At 42.6% G+C, this 21,088-nt stretch overlaps 1 protein-coding gene and 1 pseudogene across 3 annotated transcripts in view; both read left to right on the forward strand.

Annotated features, from left to right (window-relative positions):
- The window catches only part of DNAH8 (dynein axonemal heavy chain 8), a 615,913-nt gene that overhangs the window by 554,302 nt on the left and 40,523 nt on the right, over positions 1–21,088 (forward strand). For all 3 annotated transcript variants that reach the window (XM_075925079.1, XM_025186355.2, XM_025186358.2), the window contains 4 exons: positions 4,482–4,734; positions 4,836–5,026; positions 9,967–10,088; positions 20,276–20,394. In XM_075925079.1, coding sequence (XP_075781194.1) covers positions 4,482–4,734; positions 4,836–5,026; positions 9,967–10,088; positions 20,276–20,394 — 685 coding nt within the window. The remainder of the gene's footprint in view (positions 1–4,481; positions 4,735–4,835; positions 5,027–9,966; positions 10,089–20,275; positions 20,395–21,088) is intronic.
- On the forward strand, positions 14,417–14,499 carry LOC112546350 (U4 spliceosomal RNA; annotated as a pseudogene).

Below are 21,088 nucleotides of genomic sequence, written 5' to 3' on the forward strand. Positions count from 1 at the left end.
GAAAGAACTGGACATCACACTTTAGGAAAGATGTGGGTAAATAGGAGAGACAGTCCGAAGAAGAGCAACAAAATGATAAAGGGCTTAGAAAAGTTGAATTATAAGGACAGGTTTAAATAAACTGGGCATTTTCACTCTTGAGAAAAGACCAAGGAGGAACTTGATAGCAATCTTAAGTTAAGTTAAGGGCGGCGTGGCAAGGTCCTTGCCCAAGTCCCTCTCCTTGGGACCCCTTCTTGGGTCACAAACCAACCTGAGACTCTTTCTGGTGCAGTCATCCGTGCCTTTTATTGTCAGTGCCAATTTCCCACCACCTTCTATTTACAGAGCTTTGGTTTTCTAGCTGCTAACTCAGTCAGCCTCTCCTTCTGGCTTGGGAGCACACTCAGCCACACCCTGGCTCCTTGCTCCTCCTCCTTGTTCTTTGTCCCTGTAGGGTCTGCTTTCTCTCCAGGGAGCCTCTGCCTCAGGGTACTCCTCTGCCAGCCTGACCGCTGTATCTATTGTGTCAGACTGGTGGCACCTGACCAACACGTGGATATTCTCTGGCAGGGCTTGCAGCAACTACTCGAGTACAAGTGAGTCCATTATTTCTTGCACTGTCTGTATCTCTGGCCTCAGCTAGTGGGCTGCCCAGTCTATTAACTTTTGGACAAATGCCCAGGGCTTCAGTGCTGCCGTTCATCGAGCTGACTGAAACGTCTGCCGGTACTTTTCCGTGGACCCATCTGGTCCAAAATGGCCACTCTCACGGCCTCATATTTGCAGGCTTAATCATCCCCCAATGCCATGTAGGTTGCTTGAACCTCTCCTGCCAGGTAGGGAGCCAGACACAGGGCTTAGGTAGCCCTCTCTCATCCAGTGCCTATGGCTACCTGCTCAAGTGTCCCCAAAAAGCATCTGGGTCATCTGGTCCCATTTTACAGAGTTCCAGGACTGGTGTTCAGGTGCCATCTCCTCCCCCGGGACTCACCACCACTTGTTGCAGGAGTTGCTGCTGCATCTTGCTCTGCTCCTTAGTAAATTCCTGCAGGCTTTGCTGCTGCTCTGCCTGCCAGGTTAGCAAAGCCTGTCTCTCCGCCTGGTGGGACTGCTGTAAGCTTTGCAAGGTCTTCTGCACTTGCTCTTGTTGCTTGAGAAGCCACTGCAAGGTCTCCTCCATCTCTGGGCCACCAACCACATTCACTGGTGCTGGATCCCAACCTTGACACCATGTGTTGCAAGGTCCTTGCTCAGGCCCCTCGTTTTGGGACCCCTTCTTAGGTCACAAACCAACCAGAGGCCCTTTCTGGTGCATTCACCCCAGCCTTTTCTTGTCAGTGCCAATTTCCCACCACGTTCTATTTACAGAGCTTTGGTTTTCTAGCAGCTAACTCAGCCAGCCTCTCCTCCTAGCTTGGGACACACACTCAGACACACCCTGGCTCCTTGCTCCTCTCCCTCTGGCTACCTTATCTAGCGCTTTGGCTAATGAGGCCTATAGCTGCTTCCATTACCCCTTAAGCCTGGGCTTGCTCAGCTGTCTTCAACTGGCCTTTCAGGCAAGGCTGTAGTGGCAGAGCTCTGGCTTAGCCAGCAGTCTGTCACAGTAGTTATAAAGGACTGTGATCAGTTGTGCTCCTTGTCCAATAAAGGTCCAAAAAATCTGCAGAAATGTAGATTTACTTAATAGCTTACTAAAGCAAATTGTGGATTCCTCTCATTAGATGTTTAGGGTGATCCTGCCTCAGCACAGGAGGTCTTGAAATCCATTCTGCCCCTACATTTCTGTGATTACGTCTCATTTTATTGGCCCATTAAGGTACCTGAACACTCCCTACTGCTTGCGATCTACTTGACTGGCAGTCTGCATTCTTTAAATGCCAACACTTACCTAAGTTCACCTGTTGAAAATCCAACTTGTGGCAAGTTCAGACCCCAAAGTTCATTACAGCCATCATGCTTGGCATGCTTTGTGTCTACCTGGATAGCAGAATGGCAGGGTGTGTAAGAGATTGGGGGGGGGGGAGGAGGAGGGAAAAAGAAAGAGATTGCTTATTGCACCAATGGAAGGCGTTCAGATACTACAATGATAAACTCAAGGCTACGTCTAGACTTCAGGCTTCTTTTGGAAAAAGCTTTTCCAGAAGAGATCTTCTGAAAAAAGTCTTCCGAAAGAGAATGTCCACCTGCTAAAGAGATCTGCTTTTTCAAAAGATAGTGTTCACACTGAATGGACACTATCTTGCATTTAAGCTGTGATTACTACGGACAGAGTGTCCACCAGCACACCTGTCCTTTTTCCTCTTTCCTTTTCTTTCGAAAGAACTCCCTCTTCCCCTTCCACACATGCCTTTTTCCAAAAGAGCTCTTTCAGAAAAAGGCTTCTTCCTCGTAGAAAGAGGTTTACCAATATCAGGAAAACCCCTTTGTTCTTTCAATTTTTTTTTTTCGAAAGAATGAAATTGCAGTATGGACGTAAGTGAAGATTTTTTGGAAAAATGGCTGTTTTAAAAAAAAGAACTAGAATAGAATAGAATAGAATAGAATAGAATAGAATAGAATATATTTTTCTCCAAGAGACCCCCAACAAACCCCTGGTAAATGTTGAACACTTGGGTTAACAATGAAGGAGATACCTTTGGAAATTAAACAAGCTATAATGGATCCTTGCCATGAGGAAATTCTGCTGGAAAGCTACAATCACATAAGTACTTTCTACAACCAGCCAGAGTCTCAACTACAGACCCCACTAGAGTACCCGCTGGAAAGCCACTGTGATATTGCTGCGGAGAGGATTTCATCCGTTAAGTATTAAGTGCTACATTAAAATAAACTATCACATTAGTATCTACTAAGGTGGATTTAGAAACTTTCTTCAAGGCACTGGCTGCACATCATCATGTCTGTTAGATATTACTACAAAAAGCACTTCAAACACAAGGCAGATATTTCAGGAGTCTTTAACCTTATCATGAGATTACACTTTTCTTTCTTCCATTCTTCCAAATGCACAGTAGCATTATGCTGCTACTCCAAGTATAATTGAACATCCCCTTTCTCATATCAAGGGTCCCATAAAAGGCTTTATAAATCAGGGATACAGAGAGTAAGGTTAGTCTCAAATAATAGCTGAAACTACCCCAGAAGTTCATAGTGGTTAGGGATCAAAAGTTCCATTTTCCATCACATAAAACATAGCCAATTTTTCAAAAATCCCAACATTATCAGTCTCTTCAGACTATGTATGTTAATGTCAGTAAACCTGCCAGGGTATGTCTACACTAACGGAAGTTAGTTCGAATTAGCGCTGTAGTGTAGACATACCCCCAGGGAGATCAATTTCTAGGACTTACATGGAGAAATACTGGTTTCTGTTGATGAATTATGAGACCTGATACAATGATGGCCACATGCTTCTGCACATTTTCATGAACTTGCATGTTGTTAGTCCAGCATTGAAGCTCCAGGGTATGTGCTGCACAGCTTTCCTTGGAAGTGACCTTCTGCATTCTGAAATTCTGCAGGCCCTACTAATTACCACATGTCTGCAGTACTATCCTGTACCGCCTGTCAGTGCTCAGTAGCCAGATGCAGAATCAGCACTCCACCAAGTGAAACCAGTTCAGGAAAATGTTGTGCAGAAATCTTTTCCTGGTTTCATCCTCCTCTTCCTCTAGCAGTATCTGTGTAGCATTTCAGTGATTATGGTAATGGCAGCCTTCCATCTTCTACACAGCCACATGCCTGCATGACTGCCTATAAAGCTGAAACTCCCTGTTGGTATTAATGGTGGTTAGGATTACCGAGCTTCCTCTGTGTTGTCTGTAGCAGATTGAAATTGGAACAGTTTGAAAATAGCAATAGCTAGTGAAAACCATATGAATTATAGAATACCATTGACAGAATCATTGACCCTGAGTCCCAGAAATCCTGTTGGTTCTGGTGTATATCCTACAATCCAGAGCAATAAACACTGCTCAACTATATACCTAGAATGCTATATGGTTATTTTTTTAAAGGAGCACTTTGTGTGTACTATGATTCACAAAGGATGTAGTTTAAGTCATGTTGTATAAACCAGCATGGACATATTGGTTTACTTATGCCTGTATAATTATAGTGAGAAACTGTCAAAAAGCTTTACCATGCAAACAAGGAGGTAAAGATTACTCAGAATAAGAGGCAACATTTTTGAAGTGCCTGAGCAATTTAGGAGAATCTAATTGATTGTTCTAAGTCTAATTGATTTTTCAGTGTAGCTAATTCACAGAATCTGAATTTTTTTTTCAAGGAATGCTAGCATACTAAATACAAAACTTGGGAGGGTTTTTTGGGGGGGTTGGGGGGGTTATTTTGCTTGACCTGTATTTTTTAGAAGTTGTGAAGCTCAGTAAATCATTTAGTTTGAGTTAAATAATTTCTGTAATTTTCATTTTTGAGTTCTACATATAGGAAATTCTAAAATCTAGTCTAAGCATATTTCATATTTTCCCTTTTAGGTTCTTTAGTGGATGATGAATCTTTGATAGGCGTACTGCGAACAACTAAGCAAACAGCTGCTGAAGTATCTGAAAAGTTATATGTGGCAGCAGAAACTCAAGTGAAGATTAACACTGCACAAGAGGAATATCGACCTGCTGCTACACGAGGAAGCATTCTTTACTTTCTTATCACAGAAATGAGCATGGTCAATAACATGTACCAAACTTCATTAGCTCAGTTCCTAAGGTTATTTGATCACTCCATGGCCAAGTAAGAATAGATTTCTTTGCCTTTAAAATTGTTGTCTTTGCATTCCAGTTAATATCTATATTAATTACATGATTGCCTTGTATTTTATTTTCTTGCTTTAGATCTGAAAAGTCTCCTTTGCCACAGAAAAGGATCTCAAATATTATTGAGTATCTTACCTTTGAAACTTTTACATATTCTGTCAGAGGCCTTTATGAAGACCACAAATTTCTTTTTACCATTCTTCTGACCTTAAAAATTGATCTTCAGAGAGGGCAGGTCAAACCTAAAGAATTCCAAGCACTTATTAAAGGTAAAACATTTTACAAGGCGTTGCACTTGAAATAATAATTCTTTGATTTTCCTTTGGTGAGCTACTAAGTTTTTAAAAGTTATATATAGTAGAAAGTAAACTTTGTTTTTATCTTCCAACTTACATTATTTTAGAGTTTATTTTTAGGTGTGCAGCTTCTATTATAATTATTCACAACTGAGCTTTTCCTCTTCCCTGTGAAATTCAAGATGGTCTCCAGATGTTGTGAGCAACTCCAAAATTAAGCTTCATCTCCTGTTTTAGGCTACCAGAAGTTATGTCTCTGGAACAAGATGGCAGTTCAACTCTTCCAAACCATCTTTTATAGATTTTATGTTTTTCAGGAAGTGGCAATCTCATTTTATCTCTGACTCCTCTGCTCCTTCCCTAATATAGGAAATCAAGAAAGCATTGAGGCTTTCCTCTACCATGGCATAGTGGTGCTGCATGTATCAAAATTAGTCACCAAAGAGCTTCCATTATTCCCCAGTGAGTCTCATTGCCAAGGTAATACAGAAAATCAGAAAAGAAAAAGCAGAAGACACTTTGATTTCTTTTATCTTATGACTATGTCAGTGGAGCCACCATTGTTCCTGAGTCAAGGCAAGATTTGTTATTCCAGGGTCCAAGCCTTCACCAGGATCCAAACAAATTAAATCTAGCTGTTTGGGATTTGAACTGAATTTTCCAGAACCAGAGGGTTACACTGAAACTCTGTTAGCATACAGGAGAAACAACAATAAACAGGGCTTATTCAAAGATCCTACTCTAGATTCAAAATTTTTTGTAGCGAAGGACATACTCAGCATCACGTAGCTAAAATATCTCAGAGTACTTTTACAAAGTGGAACTTTTACAAAATGGGTTTGACATTGATTTGCAGACTTTCTCATGACATTGACATGACTTTCTCATTAACAAACTAGGGAAATACATCCTAGATGGAGCTACTATATGGTGGATTGGATTATTGGTCCAAGAGAGTAATTAACAGTGATTCACAGATGGGCATTCATAGATTCATAGATGGGCATATTGAGTGGGGTCCTGCAGGGATCAGTTATGGGTCCGGTTCTTTTCAGCATCGTCATCAGTGGTAAAGAAAATGGCATGGAATGTACTCATAAAGTTTGCAGATGATACCAAGCTGAGAGGGGTTGCAAGTACTGTGGAGGACAGGATTATAATTCAAAATGATCTGGACAAACTGGAGAAGTGGTTTGAAGTAAATTGAATTAAATTCAATAAGGACAGATGCAAAGTATTCCACTTAGGAAAGAGCAATCAGTTGCATGCATAAGGAATAGGAAACAACTGCCTAGGAAGGAGTACTGCAGAAAGGGATGTAGGGCTCACAGTGGACCACAAGCTAAATATGGGTTAACAGAGTAACACTTGCAAAACAAAGTGAACATTCTGGGATGTATTAGTAGGGCTGTTAAATATGAGACACAAGAAGTAATTCTTCCACTCCATTCTGGGCCAATCAGGACTCAACTGAAGTAGAGCTTGGTGCCACATTTTAGGAAAGATGTGGACAAATTGAACAAAAAGTCCAAAGAAGAGCAATAAAAATGATTAAAGGTGTAGAAAGCATGACCTGTGAGGGAAGACTGAAATAATTAGATTTGTTTAGTCTGGAAAAGGGAATACTGACAGGGTATGTGAAAACATTTTTCAAGTACATAAAAAGTTGTTACAAGGAGGAGGGAGAAAATTGTTGTTCTTGACTCTGAGGATAGCACGGGAAGCAGTGCGCTTTAACTGCAGCAAGGAAGGTTATTAAAATGAGGAGTAACGGTAGTTTGAATTAAGAGTGTTAATTCGAACTACCTAGCCCGTGCTGCACGTAGCCGCGGGCAGGTAGTTTGAGCTACCGGGCATTTAAAAATGGCGGCGCCCGGGAACATGCAAATGAAGCCCGGGATATTTAAATCCCGGACTTCATTTGCAAGTTCGAATGACTACATTAGCCACCCTAGTTCAAACTAGGGTGGCTAGTGTAGCCATACCCGTAGATAGTATCATGAGCTTTCGTGGGCGCAGCCCACTTCTTCAGATGACTGGAGTTTTGAGTTTAGGGTGTGCAGACTCAAAATAAATAGGGGAGAAGGGAGATGGGAGAAGGAAAAAATGGAAGGGGGTGAGAAACAAAGAGCAGAGAATATGAAAATATCAGAGGGAAAACCAAATAGGCAGGACTGGTAATCTATAAGCATCTAAAGATTGTATAGTTAAAATAAGCAGATAAGGATCATAGGACAGCAATCAGAGAGGAAGGGTACTAACACAAGAATCTACACAGACAAAGAGCTGTTGGCACCTTCATAGACTCTTAGGTTGATAATGTCCCAGCCATCCGTTATCTCGATTGAGGAGGCCATCAGAGTGAGAATTGAATTTGTGGATGAATTGTAATTCCAGCGCCTAGTATTTGGCTAGTAGAATTGGTTTTTGACAAGACAGCCACTTGAAGATCTTTTAAAGAGTGATTAAGAAGATTGAAGTATTCCCAACAGGTTTCTGTATGTTTCCTTTACCTGCCTTAACGTTTTATCTGAAAAGAACTGAAAACATAAGAAAAATGGCAAGTTTCCTGGCTGTATTCCATCCAAGAAAAAGATGTGCATCATCAGTCTCTCACTGAACATGCTGAGGCATTACTGACACATATAGCGCAAAAGAACTCAGTCCTTGTGACAGGGTGGACTAGGCCCGACACTGCCTGCTGGAGGCTGGAGGCCTTCCTCACTCCTCCCCAGAGAGAAAAGCAAAAAATAGGTCCTTCAAGCAGACCAGAGTGACTGCTACTGTCGCAGCCAGTCAGGGTCCAGCAGGTTGATATAAAAGAAGCTGCTGGGCCAGTGTCTGGCAGTTCCTCCCTGGAGCTGGAACCAGTCAGACCTAGGGATTGACTGGGAGGACAGCAGCACCTTGGACAGCTCTGAGTGTAAACTGGACTTCAAACCTCATTAAAATCCAGGTCCAGCGGCTGAAGACTAGCAGTAATAGACCACAGCAATGCAGAACCCTGGTCAGGGTGTGCTGAGAACCTGACCTCAAAGCCCTGAGAAAGAAATTTGGAGAGAGCAGCTTCTTGGGGAAGTGTCCCAGGGAGCAAGATAGTAGCAGACAGCATAGGCTGGTAGCTGGCAACAGCTGCTTCCAGGGTCCCTGGGCTGGGACCCAGGGGAGTGGGTGGGCCTGGGTTCCCCCAACCCCCAGCAGCAAGAAGGGGGTAAGAAGAAGCCTGGTCCTAGGCAACTTACTAGAAAAGACATCTGGGGCACCTCTACTCCTGGAGACAGCTGGGGTGGGGAAGTTGCGACGAGCCCTCAGCCAAAAAGTGTTGCCCGCAAGAGAGTGAGCCCTTTTACAGTCCTCTAGAGGTACAAGCAGTAGTGATATCATGGACTGAGAAAGGGCAGACCCCTTACAGATAAATCTGTAAAGCTGCAACTTGATCATTTCAGCATACATTTACCAAGTTTTACAAGATACATAGCCTTATTCCACTGCAGTCTTTGTCAAGTAGGCCTTGCACACTATCATGATTCCTTAGAATAAGGAAACCTATTCTCTAAGAAACACTAGTCAGGAATGTTCCCTCCCTGGGAATTTTGTTACAGATGACAAAATCCCACCATGAGACTTAGTGGGCCTAGCTTTGAGAGAGAATTTGTGGTTGGTTACCTGAAAAGTTTTGCTTCTTCAAAGGAATGAGTCCACAGATCCAGACTTCCCTGAAAAGGGGAGATCTGTTAAACTTATTTTTGTAAAATGCTGATGCAAGATAAGAGATTAATTTTGTGTTTCTCAGTCCAGAGGGGTTAGCTTTGGAAGCATCTTAAAACTAAGGGTGGAGTCTCCAAAAATTGGAGGTTAGTCCCTCATCAGCTGTTCAGTCAGCTTTCAGTCTGCCCCCTACAACTACAAACATATCCCTTCTAACAAAGGAAAATTTGCAGGTAAACAATCATAAGGTAAGTTAATTTATTCACAGAATAAAAATAATCATAATCATGTATCAGGAAATAATGTCAGGATAATAAATCATTTGAGAATAAAATAAATATTTGAATCAGCAAGTTTTCATCCTGTAAAAATTAAGCAAACTGATTGTAAATTCTAGATCTGCAGGATTGTGAAATAGATTTAAGAATATGTCCTATATATGAAGAAATGTTTCAAGCTATCTATACAAAATAATGTTTAAAACCAAGTCAATTGCCATCACAGTTTGTGTCACCTCCAGCTCTGTTAACATATTGCTCAGCTTCGGCTGTGGTAATACTGTACCTACATTATATTGTAGTGAGTCTGTAATAGTTGAACTTGAAAAGTTTCTTTTAGTTTAAAAGAATTTACTTGATTCAAAGAGCAGTTCCCTTTCTTAACATAAGTTTTGATAGCTCGAAACAGAGAAAACTTCTCAAGTACAACCACTATTTACTTTTGTTCAGAAGGTTGAACAAGGGTAACATTTTTGATTACTCATCAGTATAGTGTATACTTTAGGATTTAGCAATAATTTCTCAGATTCAAGGGCATGACCTTGCAAAATATTAAATTTTATACTATTCAGCATAGATGGTCAAAATGATCTGATGACTATATTATAGGGATCCTGACATTCAGAAGATAAATACAGAAAATCAATCTCAAAGTGAGCATCTTGGTGGGACATAGCTGCTCACATAGAAAACACTGAGAAGTTGTAGATGATATCCTCTTCTTGCAATCAAAAAAGAAGTAGGAGAGAAGATGTGAACAGAAAAACTCTTCATCCTTGTTTTCCTCCTGCTCTGCCATAACTATTCTCTGAGTTCCTAAGCATAGCTTGCATTGTACTATTTGCTGGCATTCCTATCATATTTTATCACAATGAAAGAGAAATATCAATCATGATTCATATGTATCACAACAATATTTTATTCCAGGAGGTGCAGCACTGGATCTAAAAGCTTGTCCTCCCAAGCCATTCCGGTGGATTCTTGACATGACATGGCTGAATCTGGTGGAACTGAGCAAACTTCCACAATTTGCAGAAATTATGAATCAGGTGGTGTTGCTGTTGTTATAATTATTTACGTTTATTTAATTAATACTAAAAAATACCAATCAGATTGGGATCCCATTATCCTAGACTGGTTTGGACAATAATTTTTTAAGGGGGAGGTCACTTCTTGAATTTCAGAAGTGGTTGCAGGCTGCCCCAGAAGTGGTGGGGCCTCAGGCAGAATGGGCAGGGCCAGGAGACTTTGCACGCTTCCTCACCCACAGTCCCTGATTGGCCTGAGGGCAGGAGAGCATGTGAAATCTTTGCCTCACTCTCCCACCCTTCCAGGGGGGCACGGTGCCTAGAATAGAGAGCTAGGTAGGTTCTTCTTCGAGAAGTGTCCCTGTGGGCACTCCACTGTAGGTATCTTGGCACTCCTTCACTTATAATCAGAATTAGCAGCAGTATTCCCCTGTGTGCTGGTGCACACACAATGGCGCACAAACACGCGCCACCAACCATCCCCTCAGTTCCTTCTCAACTGCTCCTGGCTTGGTCAGAACTCAGCCCTACAAACAAGAACAGGGAAGCCCTCACGTGGTAGCTCCAACACAACAACCTCTGCTTGAGGGTTCCTTTCCACAAGCCTGCTCTGTCTGTCCACATAGTGACTGATGCCTCACTGGAGGGATGAGGTGCACACATGAAAGGCCACACTACTCAAGGGAGATGGTCTCCCACGGAGTCAAGTATGCACATCAATGTACTCAAGTTACAGGCAGTAAGAAGAGCATGTGAACACTTTCTCCCCTTAATTCAGGGCAAAGCAGTCAAGGTATACATAGACAACACTGCCTGTGTGTTCTACATAAACCAGCAGGCTGGTGCCAGATTGTACTAGCTGTGCAATGAAGCCATTGCACTATGGATGTGATGCATCCTTCATCATATCAGAATATCCAAGGTATATCTTCCAGGAGAACAAAATGCCACAGCAGATCAGCTAAGTCATTGTTTCCACCAGAAACATGAGTAGGAGATATACCCTCAAGCCCTGAACTCCATTTCTGCAGGTGGGGCTTTGCGGAAATAGACTTATTCGCTACAACACTCAACTCCAAGTGTCCTAGGTATAATTCCAGGGCAGGTCTGGGCAAGAACTCCATGGGGAATGCCATGTGGAACAACAGGCCTCACAACCTGTTGTATGCTTTTACAGGGGCACTCCTCGAAGAAAAAAGGAGAGGTTACTCACCTTGTGCAGTAACTCGTGTTCTTCGAGATGGTGTCCCTGTGAGCTCTCTACGCCCTGCCCTCCTCCCCACTGCTTTGAAGCTTTAACATTTCTCTGCAATAGAGAAAGAACTGAGGGGACAGTTGACATCACGCACGCATCGGTATGCTTGCTGTGTTGTGAGTGGTGCTGCATGAGCACGCTGGTGCCCAGGGGAATACTCCTGCTAAAAAGTTCCAGTTATAAATGCAGAACACCTACAGTAGAGTGCCCACAGGGACACCCATCTCAAAGAATACCAGTTACTGCACAAAATGAGTAACCTGTTTTTTATGCATTTGTGTGCATTCCCCACACCTTTCAGCCATGTCTTTACTTACTTAAGCTGGGCCTCATTGGCTACACTATTATTTATACTCACACTAGAAGGGCTATGTGCAAAAGTACACAGTACACTGCCAAAAGGAGTGTGCAACATAGACATACCTTCAGTCACTCCATTCAAGTCCCAATTTTGCCTCTGTTTTTTTAGGGTTTTATATAGTTACCATCATCATGGTCTCATAGTCATAGCTTGACAGATATTCAAGGAGAGGTATGATCACTCTGTTGGTCAGACTTATTCTCATTTGGCATTTCTAAAGCTGCATAATATGATGGCTGTAGGTTGGTATCAGATGTTATTTTTTACTTGGGCATATTTGGCCATTTGGTCCCTATTGGCATATGTGACAGTTTTAGCTGTTATCTTTAGTTCTTTATTATTGAGACACATATCAATTCTTCTTTGAGTGATTGCTCATATCCATTCCAGGTAGGTGTAAATGTGAAACATGCATGATTGTCGGATGGTTTTTCTCTCAGCAGTACCCATTGGGCCATTAGGAGAGCCCCCTGGAGTGGTGCCTGCATATATGCGCATATATATCCCTGCCAGCCCGCCACCCCCTGAGTTCATTTTTACAGACCATGATGGTTGTTGGAACACTCCTAGCTTGCTTTAGCAAGTGCACCTTAGTGGTTTCGTTATTTTAGTAGTTCTTAGTAGTTTTTAGAAATTTCTAGTTGTTATTCTAGTTCAAGTTGAAAAGGGCTCTAGAGGTGATCCCGGCAATTACAGACCAGTAAGTCTAACATCAGTACTGGGCAAATTGGTTGAAACAATAGTAAAGAATACAATTGTCAGACACATAGAAGAACATAATTTGTTGGGCAAAAGTCAACATGGTTTCTGTAAAGGGAAATCATGTCTTACTAATCTATTAGAGTTCTTTGATGAGGTCAACAAACATGTGGACAAGGAGGCTCCAGTGGATATAGTGTACTTAGATTTCCAGAAAGCCTTTGACAAGATCCCTCACCAAAGGCTCTTAAGTAAATTAAGTTGTCATGGGATAAGAGGGAAGATCTTTTCATGGATTGAGAACTGGTTAAAAGATGGGAAACAAAGGGTAGGAATAAATGGTAAATTTTCAGAATGGAGAGGTGTAATTAGTAGTGTTCCCCAAAAGTCAGTCCTAGGACCAAACCTATTCAATTTATTCATAAATGATCTGGAGAAAGGGGTAAACAGTGAAGTGGCAAAGTTTGCAGATGATACTAAACTGCTCAAGGTAGTTAAGACCAAAGCAGACTGTGAAGAACTTCAAAAAGATTTCACCAAACTAAGTGATTGGGCAACAAAATGGCAAATGAAATTTAATGGGGATAAATGTAAAGTAATGCACATTGGAAAAAGTAACCACAACTATACATACAATATGATGGGGGCTAATTTAGATACAACTAATCAGGAAGAGATCTTGGAGTCATTGTGGATAGTTCTCTGAAGACGTCCACTTAGTGTGTAGCGGCAGTCAAAAAAGCAAACAGAATGTTAGGAATCATTTAAAAAGTGATAGAGAATAAGACAGAGAATATCTTATTGCCCTCATATAAGTCCATGGTATGCCCACATCTTGAATACTGCGTACAGATGTGGTCTTCTCGTCTCAAAAAAGATATACTGGCATTAGAAAAGATTCAGAGAAGGGCAACTAAAATGATTGGAGGTTTGGAACGGGTCATTTGAGGAGAGATTAAAGAGACTAGGACTTTTCAGTTTGTAAAAGAGGAGACTAAGGGCGGATTTGATAGAAGTCTATAAAATCATGAGTGGTGTGGATAAAGTGAATAAGGAAAAGTTATGTACTTGTTCCCATAACATAAGAACTAGAGGCCACAAATGAAATTAATGTGCAGCAAGTTTAAAACAAATAAAGGGAAGTTCTTCTTCACACAGTGCACAGTCAACCTGTGGAACTCCTTGCCTGAGGAGGTTGTAAAGGCTAGGACAATAACAGGGTTTTAAAGAGAACTATATAAAATCATGGAGGTTAAGTCCATTAATGGCTATTAGCCAGGATGGGTAAGGAATGGTGTCCCTAGCCTCTGTTTGTCAGAGGGTGGAGATGGATGGCAGGAGAGAGATCGCCTGTTCAGTTCACTCCCTCTGGGGCACCTGGCATTGGCCATTGTCAGCAGACAGGATACTGGGCTGCATGGACCTCTGGTCTGACCCAGTATGGCCATTCTTATGTTCTTATGAAACTTTTAGTTGTTATAATTTAATTATTAGATAGTTAAGGGGTTCGCCCCACGCTTTGCCCCCTCTGCACTGGGGCATGCCCAGTCCTCAGGGCTTTAAGCCTTGCTCACAGTGCCTTAAATCTATGACATGTGATGAGCCACATGACATGTGTCTTAAGTGCCTGCTGGAAGCATAAATCTCCGTCAACTGCAAGATCTGTCGCAGTTTTAAACCGCAGACCAAGAGGGAGTCTTTCATTATTCACACTCTGGCTCCTCAGAGATATTTGCACAATCCTAGGCCCCCATCTCACTCATTCCAGCAGGGCCACTTGCCTGATTTCTCTAGGCACAGGGACGGGAACTATAACAGCAGGAATGGCCTGTGTCATTCATGATCCTCCTCGGACCAGGGTCAGGGTACTCCAGTAAGACACAGGACCCTAACTGGGATTTCGAAGGGGCTCCCGGGGACAACGTACCATTTCACACTCTAGACCTACCCTTTGTCAGTCATCTATTCATTTTCCAGCTTGCCTGATCTCATAGCACAACAGACTGTTGGAGTGGAAAATGGTGGAAAATGGATAGCTTTGCGCAGTGGCAGTATCGTAGCCAATGAGGATAATCCGAGGCGCGATTATTGCTAATTGAAAACTTTTCCCATTCCTTTCCCTTCTCCCTCCAATCCCCCTTTCCTGTCCCTGTTCAGGGACCCTTTCTCATGACAATCTCTTATGTCTGGAGGTGCATCAGCTCATGGTGATAGGAATAATAAAAGTGGTTCCACCAGAATTCAGGGGCAAGGGTTTCTATTTCCACTATTTCCTAGTACTGAAAGTCAGGGGAGACCTTCATCCCATTTTAGACCTCACATACCTCAATGGGTTCATAGCCAAGGCAAAGTTCAAAGTGGTAATCCTAGCTTCCATTATGCCCTCCTACCTCATGGGGGACTGGTATGCTGCCCTCAGTTTAAAGGATGCTTATTTTCATATCTAGATCACTGCAGCCTACAGGCATTTCCTTCAGTTCACAGTAGATTACGACCACTACCAATTTACCGTGCTCCCCTTTGGCCTCTCCTCAGCCTCCAGGGTCTTTACCATGTATATGGCAGTGGTGGCCACATTCCTCTGGAAGCACTTGGTTCAGGTCTTCCTTTACCTGGATGATTAGCTCATAAGGAACATCTCCTTCACCCAAGTTCTAGCCCATCTAGCCCAAGTTCAGGACACTGATGGCTGATGGGGTTGGAACAATGTTCTGAGCAAGGTCACAAGTCCTATTAGGTAGTAGAAAATCCTCCTCTAGAGCTACATATCTGGTGAAGTGGATATGCTTCTCCATTTGGGCTGCCCAGTGGGACCTCCCCTCTATGGAAGCCCTTTATCCTTGACTACCTTTTAGACCAAGGGTCAGCAACCCATGGTTTGCAAGCCAAATATGGCTCATTAAGGAGGCAGATATGGCTCTTTTAGAACTCCTGCACAGCCCCCCCCTCCCTCTGAGCTCCTTCCACAGCAGGGAGACAGCATTGGTACTACAGCCTTACAGCTCCCTGCAAGATTGGAACGCCAACCCTAGCTTCCTGCAGGGGAGAAGGTTGGGGAGAGAAAGCCCCAAGCCTCCTCATCAGATCCAGCATGCAGGGAAAAAGCCCCTCAGGAACACACTTCCTGGAAGCTTCACCTTTGCTCCCATTGGCCAGAATCTGGCAAATGGGAACAACAGAAGACCATGTTACATGGTGCCTGTGAAGTGGCATGAAAGCAAGTAAATGCCTTCCACCCCATCATGCCCTGACCCCTCACTCCCACCCCCCTCATGCACCTTCCCCTGCTGAGACCCTGACCCTCATCCCACTCCTGCCCCTTTCCTCCTGGGGAGACACCCTACTACCAGCCTACTCCTACCCCCTTCCCTCAGCCACACTTCCTGCCCAGATCCTGCATTTCCATCCCTATCCCACTCACTGGCAGCCCGGTCCTGCACACTTAACCCCTCATTTTTGGCTCCACCCCAGAGCCTACAACATCCACTAAATCTGGAACCCCAGAACATCCACTAAATCTGGAACCCCAGAAGAGTAAATCTGTCCTGAGGCCTTTAACCTCAGTCCTCCCTGCCCTTCCCCCCATCATGGGGCTGGAGCACCAGAGGAGTTAGGTGTTTCAGTTGAAGGACACATCAGTGAGGGTTGGGGTTTCTGGAGGGTTTTTTTTTTTATTTTGCTTCCCACTTGTGTGATCCCTCACTGATTTTTCTGTGAGTCAGTGGCCTCAACCCAAAAAAGGTTCCCCATCCCTGGCATAAATAAAGACAATGTTGAAACCTTTCATGTTGGACATATTTTACTTTATTTAAAAATGAAGCCTAGCCAACAATCTCCTAATTGGGACCCAGCCCCCATATGGCTTCAGAATCATAACACACCTACACACACACCCCATACCAATCCTAGCTGATCATACACCCAAACCCCCTGCCCTGAGCCCCTAATACACTCCAACCCAGACTCCTACAACCCCACATCCCCAGCCCCTTGCCATAAGATTGACAGAAGACAGCCTGAATGTGTGCACAAAATGGAATTTGTCCAGTTGTGATATAAACTTCAAAGAAATGTATGAAAAGAGGCAGCAGCAGAAGTCCCATTAAATAAATTCTGTGAGTACAATGTTTCATTTATGCTATTAATACTTAATCATTATGTCAATTATCAATAATATTATGTTGTATATTTTCAGTCATTCAAATGGGCATTCTTATAGGGTTCTTTGTTGACCACTTGTTCTGAATTTTGATGTAGTTTGTCTCTTTGGTTTGAAAAGGTTGCTGACCCCTGTTTTAGACCTTGGGATGCAGGGGCATTCCACCTTTTCAGTCAGAGTTCACCTTGCAGCCATCTCTGCATTCTTCTCGGGTTCCCAGGGCAAATAATTTATTGTGAATCTCTTGGTACACCATTTTCTGAAGGGGTGGATAGGTTGTACCTGCATATGTGTCAGCCTCTCTCACCTTGGGACCTCAGTCTGGATCTCATAAAGTTCACGGGTCTCCCCTTTGAACCATTGGCATGTTCTTTGTTGCACCTCTCATGGAAGATCACTTTTTTGGTAATCATTACCTCTGCTAGACAGGTGTCCGAGCTCCAAACCCTAACCTTGGATCCCCCCTGTACTATCTTCTTTAAGATAAGGTCAGGCTACATCTGCATCCTACTTTTTTACTCAAGATAGTGTTACAATTCCATGTTAAACAGGATATATTCTGGCTTATGGTCTATCCCAAACAGATAAAGAAAAGGCTCTACTCACCTTAGTTGTGAGACATGCCATGGCTTTTTATTTAGACAGAACAAAACCATTCCTTAAGTCCCCTCAGGTATTCATCTCAATAGCAGATACAATGAAGGGTCTTCCAGTTTTGGCCCAGCATATCTCCTCTTGGATTACGTCTTGTATCAAGGTTTGTTATGACCTGGCCCAGACACCAGCTCTGATACTTATGGCCCACTCCACTAAATCTTAGGCCTCATCAGCTACCTTTGTGGCACAGGTGCCCATTTTGGATATCTGCAGGGTGGCCACCTGGTCCTTGATTCACGCTTTCATGAATCATTATTTCATAGCTTAGCAGGCCAGGGATGACACAGCCTTTGGCAGAGTGGTTTTGCAGTACATTTTGAGGTAATCTCCAACTTCCCCTCCAGCTTGCGAGTCACTACATGGAATGGACAGGAGCAATCACTTGAAGAAGGGGAAACAGTTACTTATCTCATGTAACTGTTGTCCTTCAAGATGTGTTGCTCATGTCCATTCCAAATCCCACCCCCCACCTCTTTGTAGGAGAATTTCAGCAAGGAGGAACTGAAGGGGTAGCGAGCTGGTAGGGGGTATATATTCACACATATGCAGGTACCACTCAAGGGGGCTCCCCTGCTGGCCCAACAGGTATCACTGAGGGAAAAACCTTCTGACAATCGTGCATGCAGCATACACACACCTATATGGAATAGACATGAAAAACACACCTCGAAGAACAACAATTATGAGAGGTAACTGTTTTTATAATACTCGTCTTCCTTCATGTTTGTAGTATAGAATCATCATGTCAAATAGATGAATTTCCTAGCTTCCAGCACAGATTATTCTGTCTGGGTAGTAATCTATTCTAAAGCAAAGTATTTGGAGACTATACCTTAGTATCACAGTATTTTTGTAATATCTTAATATTAGATTATCACAATGGTCCTTTCTAGCCCTATAATGAATAAATAGCATGGTAAACAATTTAGGAATCTGTCTAAATGAGTTATGAATTTTGGTTGACATTATGAAGTTATCATGAGCAGTTACTATCCAAACTACTGTATCATGAATGCCTCTCTGCATGTGTAACCACCATGCCTTATCTGCCTGAAAATCATGTCTCCTTCACACAGAAAAAGCACACTGTGAGCACACTGAGCCCCGCGGCAGCCAGACTGTGCTCCCAAACTCTATTATGAGCTACGCCTTCCCTTGAGTGTCCCCCATCCCTCCTTTTCCCTCTACCTCTCTTCCGCCTCCCTTCCTGAGCTTGCAGTGCACAGGAAGCTCTGGAAGGGTGGGGAAGGAGTTGCTGAGCTGGAGGGCTAGCTTTTCCCCATGATTGCTTAAGCCCAGAAGTAATAACAGGAATGCTGAACCACAGATGGTTCTGGCCTATAGAAATCTGGACCATAGAGGTTGAACCTGTAGTTTTTTTGAGAAAGTGATTACACCCAAAGGGAAAAGATACTTCCTCCGGTCTCTGAAGGGACGGGAAAGAGGAGAGCAGTGGAAAGTAACCAAAAGGCAGAATAAATGAAACCATGTGTTAGAAATGGTCACATAAACTAAAGAGACACATAAGACTAGGAGGCATTGGAAGTTTTGACCCATTTGTCTCTATTTCAAGAGGAGAGAGAAACATTGCTGCATATAGGAGCTTACATAAGGCAGAGACTCTGTCTTGCTTCCTGAGCTCAGATGCTCTCCCAAATTCTCTCCAGTGAAGTACAGTTAGGATGTTTAGTGTTTTCTAAATGTTCTGGATTCTCTTGTGCTTTATTTTATTAAGTGAAAGAGAAATTATGTTAAAATCTTGTGCAAAGCATATGTGTTATCTGCTTCACAAATACTATAAGGGTATGTCTAGATTACAGTGTTCTGTCGTCAACAGTGGACTTTTGTTGACAAAACTATACCTGCGCCTACACTACCACCGAGTTCTGTCAACAGTAAGTCGACAGAACGCGGCAGTTTTGTCAACGGTGGTAAACCTCATTCTATGAGGAATAATGCCTTTTGTCGACAGAGTTCTGTCGACAAAAGGCACTATTGCATCTACACTGTGCTTTTTCAAAAGAGAGCGTCTAGACTCTTTGTCCAAAGAGTGGCTTGCTTTGTCTACAGAACTTGCTGTAGTCTAGACGCTCTTTGTCGACAGAGGGTTTGTCGACAAAAGCCTGTAGTCTAGATGTACCCAAAGGGAATGTCTTCACTACATGGCTCAATCAACGGAGCCATGTAGATAGGCTTTGTAGACATAGCAAAATGAAGCAGTGATTTAAATAATCGCAGCTTCATTTCCATCAAAATGGCTGCCTCACTGTGCCGATCAGCTGTTTGTCAGCTCAGCATTGTAGTCTGGATGCTCGGCGGTCGACATCAAAAGCCTTTGTCGACTGCCCCATTAAACCTCATCCCACGAGGTATAACGGGGTGGTTGACAAAGGATTTTGATGTCGACCGCTGAGCGTCCAGACTACCGCACTGAGCCAACAAACAGCTGATCGGCACAGTGAGGCAGCCATTTTGATGGAAATGAAGCTGCGATTATTTAAATCACTGCTTCATTTTGCTATGTCTACAAAGCTCATCTACATGGCTCCGTTGATTGAGCCATGTAGTGTAGACATACCCTAAAAGTCTCCAGAGAGAGATACGCACTAAACAAGAAAATTCACACCCTGAGATAGAGTTCTGTGAGAGGGTATGTTTAAAGATGGGGGAGTCTGAAGAGTCACCATTTCATCTAGGGGCTAGGCTGCTGAACAGCAGATTTTAATTTTCGTCTGAGATGACAGATAAAGGGTCTAGGCCCATAGAATGTGCCAAGGATTCCCAGAATAGGTGTAGTAGCTGGATTCCATTCATGCCTTTTAGGTTTAAAACACCTAACAATCTAGGGACACAGAGGTTTGTATTCTCCTCACAGCAGTTTAGTGGGTGATCAGCCAGTGGATGCTCAAATAGATCTGTCACAAATATATATCTAGAAATGCTAGAGAATCTCTCCATCATGTGACATATATTTTGGATAATAATATGAAGGATAGCATTAAATGGAATTTTCTAAAATTACTGTGTACATTTTCTTATGAACAAGGATTATGTATTTATTTTTGTAATAAATTTAGGTATCCCGTAATGAGAAGGGGTGGAAGAGCTGGTTTGATAAAGATGCTCCTGAAGAAGAAGTTATTCCTGATGGATACAATGACTCACTAGATACCTGTCGCAAACTTTTGCTTATCAGGTGAGAATCATAGATTTTGGAGCAGTGTTCATTACCAAGGATAGGTCTAGATTACACTCTTTTATCGAATCCACGAAATCTTGTAATCTCGGTCTGTCGATTGTATTTCCTAATATCAGAATTGCATTACATATTTTTGTCACTCTCCCTGCATCAGTGGCTTCAGGTGATGCAGGGAGTGTTAAACGTGTTAAAACAAGTAGAGGACTATCATTGTTCTACAATGGGACAAGAGCATTTGAATGGGCTCACAATGCTTAACATTAACAGTGATGTTGCACGTAAATTAGATTTTTCTTCAATTATAATGGAGTTTGCACACAACAAAGCCAGAAAAGCATTGCTAAAATGAAGAGTTTTGCTTGCAGTGGAAACTCACAATTAAAATTTACATTTTAATATACCAGCTATTGGTATAATGACTTAATTGTTAATAAATAAATGTCTCAAGTGTTCATTTTCATATATTGTTTTGATTTTAGTGTGACCCTGTGGATGAAAAGTTAGATACATCAAGGGTCTGGGGCTGGGCTGGGGCCTTTAAACAAAAAGTGGCCAGGCCTTTGTCATTCTCTGAGAGGGCCTGTTTGGTACATGCCTTCTATCTTCTGTAGCAGATGGGGATGGGATCTTATAAACAGCATCATTAATTACACAACATCTATTCACCCTCATAAAAGGTCCATGAAGGAAG

This window comes from Pelodiscus sinensis, chromosome 3 (assembly GCF_049634645.1).
Source record: "Pelodiscus sinensis isolate JC-2024 chromosome 3, ASM4963464v1, whole genome shotgun sequence".
Taxonomy (NCBI): Eukaryota; Metazoa; Chordata; order Testudines; family Trionychidae; genus Pelodiscus; species Pelodiscus sinensis.